This window comes from Strigops habroptila, chromosome 2 (assembly GCF_004027225.2).
Source record: "Strigops habroptila isolate Jane chromosome 2, bStrHab1.2.pri, whole genome shotgun sequence".
NCBI lineage: Eukaryota > Metazoa > Chordata > Aves > Psittaciformes > Psittacidae > Strigops > Strigops habroptila.
This window is the reverse complement of record NC_044278.2, coordinates 87,895,451-87,903,097: the sequence shown is the minus strand read 5'-3', so window position 1 is coordinate 87,903,097 and position 7,647 is coordinate 87,895,451. Positions and strand designations below refer to the sequence as shown.

General features: G+C 46.4%; 1 protein-coding gene across 1 annotated transcript; it reads right to left on the bottom strand.

Annotated features, from left to right (window-relative positions):
- Positions 1-260: 260 nt before the first annotated feature.
- On the bottom strand, positions 261-5,709 carry PCDH20 (protocadherin 20). The gene is made up of 2 exons (XM_030476217.1): positions 5,531-5,709; positions 261-4,420 (listed from the first exon to the last, which is right to left on the bottom strand). Exons 1-2 carry the CDS (start codon positions 5,663-5,665, stop codon positions 1,718-1,720), a joined length of 2,838 nt encoding a protein of 945 aa, XP_030332077.1. The 5' UTR covers positions 5,666-5,709; the 3' UTR covers positions 261-1,717.
- Between the last annotated feature and the right edge of the window lie 1,938 nt (positions 5,710-7,647).

Genomic DNA, 7,647 nt, shown 5'->3' with positions numbered 1-7,647 from the left:
AGATTGCATTCCCTACTTTTAAAACAGGTATCAGCTGCTGCCCCACCTACATCTGCTAAAATACAATTGTCTTTGCCAGTAATTTCAAGAAGTACAGCATAAATTCTCATTAATGATTTTGAAGTGTACTAATTTGGGGAAGTATTATGACATGTCAGACAAGATAGCCATCATTCAAGCATTTGTGAAATATGCATTTCTTATAACTAATATTTAGTTTTATAATTAAAATTCTAGGAGAGAGGCAGAGAGTAAGTTATTATGAAAATATATAGTTTTAATTTGCAGACATATAAACACTTTTGGTACATTACAGACATATGATGCCAGAAATCAAAATAATCAGTTTTAGGCATAACACTAATTTATCTTGTTCACACAGAGAAACTCGATGTAAACATCATACAAAAGATAGTTCTCAGCTCTTAAAATGAAGCGAAAGTGATACATCGCCAATAGACCTGCTGCTTTGTTACAGAGGATACAGCAAAGAATAAATTATCAAGAAAATATGCTACCAGTCTTACAAGTTAGATTTTGGATCTAATCCAAAATCAAAGCCAATGAAGAGGAGCCAGGAATGGTCGCCGAAAGTCAGAAACAAGATCTCTCACATGAAATAGCAATCTAGAAAGGAGCAACAGTCAGAATAAACTAAGTCCTATAATTCCTTAGAATATGAAGCAATTTTTGTTTTCATCTGGCAGATCAGATTCAGAAGTATCACATGAAAACAACTATTACACAACCAAACTGATGGAGTACTACTGACAGATTGCTCAAAGTACAAAAAATATCACCACTTCTGTGACAACTAAAGATTTAGCCATTCCCTTGCTTCCTTGCATCTGGCATGTTTATGAGGATGGGGAGGAGCATGAGGAGCATGGGCTTCTGCCATTATTTGCTGCAGGAAATAATATAATTTTTCCATAAAAACGACCAGCAGATTGCTAGAGCAAATGATAATGTGAGTGAAATCTGGAGCAAATGAAAGATGATATGTCACAGCAGTTCAGATTCTCATTACAATATCTTGCATTCTTGCTCAACAGAAATTGCACTTCTTGTTAATGCCTTTTCTATCCTACTTTATAAGCTTTACTTGTGAGGTAATAAACATTCAGTTTTTTCCTTTCATTTTTCATTACTATTGCATTTATCCTTTACTATTACTTCTTTTATTCTTTACTATTACTATTACGAGTGCGTCTTTATTCTTTTAATTATACATACATTAGGACAGGCTTTTTTTTTTTTTTTGCCTGTATGCCGGTGTGTATTTTATATTAAACCCAATATGTTTAAAATATACTCTGTTTATCTCGTGGACAGTACCTCAAGCAGGGAATACCTCAAACAGGTCCCTGCTCTGGAGTATCTGATGCCCTCTTGTGGTTAAAAAGACTTTTAGAACTTGAGTTTAAAGAATCATCTTCCCTTTTTTTATGATCACTGATTTTACTGATTTATGAAAGCTGCAAATGATGTCCATGTATTTATAGACAGGGTGCTAGCTGTTAGTTACTAAGGTTTCATAGAAAAGCTGTACACTGAATTTGAATTTAAAAAACTGTAAACAGCTATTTACAATTATAATATTATTAAGTTATAAATTAGCAGTCCTTCATTGCAACATCTGTCAATACGACCCACAGCTAGGTGTTTCAGAGTTGTCCAAGGTATTTCAGATGTTTGATTTATCCACAAAGAAACGTCAAATGTTAGAAATCTCCATTGGTTTCTTTTCCAACATGTGCAGGTTAATTCTTCCATTTAGTGGGATTTGTACTTCCAGGTTTTCATCTGCTCTGTGATGTTTTTTCCCTTTTCTTAGGCAGATGTAAATGCTCATCCCTGTTACTAAAGCAATTGAACCCAAGCTTATTATTGACAGAGCTACCAGGGTAGGCATGCAGGATGTTGACTCCATTTTTTTATGCGTAGGCTCTATGGATATTTGCGGCTGTTTTTCTTCTATACTGATATCAGGCTCCCTTCTCAACAAACTTTCAATGTAGCTCTCATTGCTAACAGTGTCATTGACGAAAAGGTTCACCATGACGGTGGAATGGAGAGGTTCTGGATAGCCATGATCACTAACCTTTACAAGTAGACGATAAAGGCCATAGTCATTTTGCATCAATGACTCTTCCAAAGTAATATTACCAGTTTTAGGGTCAATCCTAAATGACTCTGGTCGAGGGCCTCTTCTTCCGATGATGCTGTAAGCTATGACTGCATTCATGCCAGTGTCTTTATCGACAGCATAGACCTCAGTGATGGGAGAGCCAGGAAGTGTAGAAGGAAGGACCAGCAAATAAGACATATTAGATTGAGGAAACAATACCAAAGGGGGATTGTCATTTATGTCCAGAAGAAGGATAGTTATTTTGGCTGTAGAAGACAAGGCAGGATCACCACCATCAACTGCTTCAATCCACAGAACATAGGAGCTTTGTTGCTCCCTGTCCAGGGAGACTTTAGCTCTCAGAACTCCCTTTCCAGTATCTATGACAAAAATATCACTTCCATTCAGAACTGAAAGGGCAACCCATCCATTTTGCCCTGCATCAGCATCTGTAACACTTATAACCCCAATTTCACCAAAACCTGGAAAGTTTTCTGGCACGAAAAAGCTGAAATCCTTATTGATAAATCTTGGACTATTATCATTTTTATCCAATACAGTGATGGTAACAGTTGCTATTGATTCTCTTGGAGGGAACCCAGAATCTACTGCTTTGACAGTATATCTGTATTTCTCTTTTTCTTCTCTGTCCAGCTGGGTGGAAACTGTAAGAACTCCTGTGGTTTTATCTAGAGCAAAATAGGAAGGGGCATCAGGACCTAAGAAATAGGACACCTGCCCTCTTTCTCCACTGTCAGCATCGGTAGCATGCAGTTTGGTCAAGAAAGCATTGGGAACATTGTTCTCCTCAATGGATAATTCTATCAGCTGCTGAGAGAAAACTGGCGAGTTGTCGTTATCATCCAGAACCTGTACTTTGATTATTTTGTTGACATGAAATCCTTCTGAGTTCCATGCAACTACAGAGATTTCATACAGCTGCTGTGTCTCATAGTCCAAAGGCTTTGTGGTCTCTAACAGGTATTCATTGTTGTATGGCTTGTATGGTGAAAGTCTGAAAGGCCCATCACCATCCAAATAGCAGCTGACTTTGTATTTTTCATCAGGGTCTTTGATGGTAAAAAATGCTATCGGTGTGTTGACAGGCTCCAATTCCTTTAAGTACACCACACCTTCTGCTTCATTAGCTATGAAACGAGGGACAACTTCAGGTGGCCTCATCATCACTTTGATGATGGTCACAAGCACTGTGATCACAGCAGGGATACAACCTGGACCATTGCCCAAGATGATCAGCCTGTGGAGCCTTGGAGTGTCCCCATCAACTTTACTGGAGAGCATGATCGCTCCTGTGCTTTCGTCCAGATCGAACAAGTCTCTGGATGGCTGAGGGACCTTCTGGCTGTAGGAGTAGGTAATCTGCGCATTGGATCCAAGGTCCATGTCTACCGCATGGACAGTGGCCATGTGTGTCCCTAGGCTGGAATTCCCATAAAGGGTGACATTGATCTGTGAGTCACTGAACTGGGGGCAGTTGTCATTGATGTCACTGATGCCGATGGTGAGGGTGGCACTGCCCACGAGTGGAGGAGTCCCGCCATCCTCAGCAACAATGACCGTGACATACTCCTCCCTTGTCTCTCTGTCCAGAGCCCCCATAACGATCAGGTAGGGAGTCCTCTCCCCGCTCTCATTCTCCTCCACATCCAGGGTGAAGACACCATAGTTATCTCGCAGGCGGTAGATCTGGACACCGTTGGTGCCCATGTCAGGGTCAAAGGCAGGGTGCTCAATAGCCAAGCGGGTGTTCACAGGTGCATTCTCGGGGACTGAGAGCTGGATGTGGGGCACAGGGAAGTGGGGCGCATTGTCATTGACATCCTGGATAGCGATTTTTACCTTCACCAGGCGAAAGTACTCCTGTGGCAGCACCAGCACATCCAGCAGCAGCAGGCAGGACTCGGAAGAGGGTAAGGAAGAGGAAGAGGAGACACCAGCTGCTTCCCCAAAGATGGTGGCCCCACTGCTCTCCACACACAGAGCTTCCCGGTCGATCTCCACGGCTGAGGTGTGCAGCTCTCCAGAGCGGTTGTCCAGCTGCACATACTGTTCCCCCAAACCACGGGAGGCCAGGGTAAAGGAGAGTGGGGGCTGGGGAGCCGCAGGGTGCTGCCCACCAGCTGTTGGCAGCTGCAGGTCACGGGCCAGGCTGCCAATGAGCACGCCGGCAGGCAGCCCTTCGTTGAGGCTGTAGAAGAGCTCGGTGGCACGGCTGTAACTGGCAAAGCAGTTGAAAGGTCCAACGAAGAGTAGGAAGAGGAGCAAGTGCTGAGGAGAGAGAGGCACAGGGGAAGAGGTGGTGTTAGAGAAGGAGGAGAAGTAGGAGGAAGCCCCCCCCTCGCCGCCCATAGCCACTGCCACTGCCAGCAGAGAGTGCAGCATCTGCAACATGAAGCCATCTTCCCTCTCCCCCCCATTTTCTTCCCCCAGTACAGCAGCTACTTCCAGGGCGTCATCTGTACCCTCCAGGCAACACCAGCTGCATTCCCCACAGCAAATACGCACTGTCAGGGATGGCCCGGGGGCACCCTGCCTCCCCACCAACCAGCAGCACTTGCGCCCCGAAGGGCCATCTTCCCTCTTCTCCCTCCTCACACTTCCTCAAGCTCGGCCCCCTTCTCACAAGCAGCACCTACTCTCCCCACCGCAAGAACATCCCAAGCTGGGGCATCCTCCTACACAGCACCAAGCATTTGCTCGCCCCCTTCCCTTTCCACAGTAGCAACGGGAAACGCAGGCTGTCCCCCACTCTTCCCCTGCCCTCGCCCTGTCCCAAAGCCCGTTCCTCCCGCATGCCCAGGGGCCCTGCGGTGCAGCTAGGACACTGCCCGCAACGCGTAGCCCACCGGGGTCCTGGCGGAGCCCGCACCGCCGCCCTCCCTGCGCACTGCCGCGCTCCGGATCCCTGCCCCGCGACCGCGCAGCCCCGCCGGGGTCGCTCCCGGCCGCCGGCAGCGAACGGGAGCTGCGCAGAGAAGCCGCGGACAGGTTGCGCGGAAGTTGCGCGCGTTGGTAAGAGTCGCCAGCCCCTCGCGTACGGAAAGGGGCTCCCGAAACTAACTTCAGGCATCGTCTCCACGGGTAATTTTCTTCCTTCTCCCCTTTTTAACCACCCATTTCCCTTTTCCGCGGCTCTCTGCTACAACGCGCGTCGGCAGCAGCAATGAAAAATAAACTTTTCACGGCTGCTCTGATCTGTAGAGATCGCAGCCAAGAGGAAAAAACCCCACAACAAACATACACATACGAATATGTATATGAATGCTTTGGGTTGTTTTGAGTTGTTCTGTTTTATTGCCAATGTTGCTGCTGCGTGCAAAGCGGTCTCGGGGCGGACAGGACGCGGCGCCTCCCCCCGCCGCCCCAGCCTGCTCTCACCTGCAGGCTGCTGCGGGCGGTGGGGCTGCCGCGGCTGCTCGGAAGCCCCATGCCCGGCCGCTGCTGTCGGCTGCGCCCGAGCTGCCCGCCCGCTTCGCCGCCCGCTCGGCGCCTCTCCTCCGGGCCGCTGCCCATTTCCCCGCCGCCGCCGCTGCCGCCGCGCTGGGCCGGGCCGGGCCGGGCTGGGCTGGGCTGGGCTGTGCGCACCGCCCCGGACACTCCCCCTCCGCTCGGGAAACTGCTGCTGCCGCCGCCGCTGCCGAGGAGAGGGTGGCAGAGGGGGAGCCCGGCCAATAGTCACGGGCACGGCGAGGCGGGCGGTGGGGCGCCCGTTGAGGCTGCGGCAGCGCCGCGGGCAGCCAGGGAGGCAGGGATGCGCTCTGCTGAGCGCAGCGCCCCTCCACATCGGAGCGTGTGTGTGTGTCTGCGTGTGTGAAAGATTCTGTGTTTGAAGGTACGTCTGTATATGAGTGTGTGTGTGTGCGCGCTGGAAGCAGTGGGACCAGGGGGTGAAGATACTCCCGTCTGGAAACTAAGGTGGGGGCAAAAACAGACTAATTAAAAAAATAAATAAAATAAAATCTCCTTCTTCTGTGTAAAGATGTCGCAATGTGGGTGTCAGCGGGCAAAGCGAGAATTAAAACCTGCCTCGGTTTAAGGAGCGTGGCTGACAAGCAGTGAGCAGCTTGTGCCTGCGCAAAATGAAAGTAATATTTTGAGGAGTTTGCAAGTGTTTGGTTGGTGGAAGGTGCGTGTCCTGCCGAATTAGAGCGGCAACTGTAATTTCCTGCTGTCTAGGAACCCGAAGGTCTCCTGCGACAGAGTTATGTACACTCATTTTATAGTCTCCAGTCACCATTGGCTAGACTATAGGATTGCCATAGAGCTAGACATGAAACTATCGGTGCTCAGGAAGTTTAGATAGCAAAAGACCAATTACACATTTCCTTAACAACTTGGACTATTAAAAGAATTGCCAACCTGCCATGTGTTTTTTACACTGGTCATCTGCACGATCTCAAATGGAATTTGATGATGAAGTCTGTCTTGAGGCTTAAAGTGTTCAATGATCATGATCCAGGCTTTGCTGAGAGTTCAGGTACTGGGACTCTGGTAGACAGCTGCGTTTGCCAAGCACAGTGGTGCTGTCCTTCACAAAGGTAAAGTTTGTACAGAAGATTGAACTGTCTAAATCACATGGTCCGAAGATGACCTTAAACTTCTCCACGCTCCATGGCAGGCACAGCATGCAGGCATTTCATCTCAGCTTCGGGACTAAAAACATGTAAGACAGCAATAATTTTACCTTCAGTCAAAACAAAAGATATTCTTTCCTTTTCCTTCTACAGCTCATTAAAACAAACTCCACATGCAATCCAAAATGGAGAAACAAACAAACAAACAAAAAAGGAATTAGAATCCCAATCCGAAACCATGTTTCTTTGAAACATGCTATGATTTTAATATCCTTTTCATACCCAAAATGACATTAGCACAATAATTATATGTGACTTTAACAGTAGAGCATTAGTGTATTAACAAAAGGCACAGCTATATTTATTATTCACTAATCTCTAGGGTTTTGAAACCACTCAGTATGTAGTGCCCTTATAAATTGTTTATATATTTACCATTCAGTTCTAGTACAAATAGAACAGGCAATACAGTATATACACTTCAGAGCAAACATGTATAATTTAAAAGAGGAATCAAACTACCCAAGTCCTTTATTAAATTGCCATGCATGTACATTGTTCTGCAGATTGCTCAGTGTGAAAGGTGCCCATAAACTGGATTCTGTTTAAGGTAGTTTAACTGGACGTGACAGATGCTTTTAGTTGACTCACATCTGCTCTAATTTTATTCATTTCAACAGCGAAATATTGACTCATTTGGATTTCAGTCAGATTTTGACACTGATTTATGTGTAGCTTGAATTTCATAGACCTGATTATAATCTTAGTTTTAGTGAATCAGTAGTCTTCTTGCAAATAAATCTGAAGTCCCTCTAAAATTCTAACCTTTTTTCCCCACTGCTGTCTCAGTTTATCTCCCTTTCCCCTTATGCTCTTGAAGTTACTGGCCTAACACCATACCATTTTTCTTAACCATTGCAG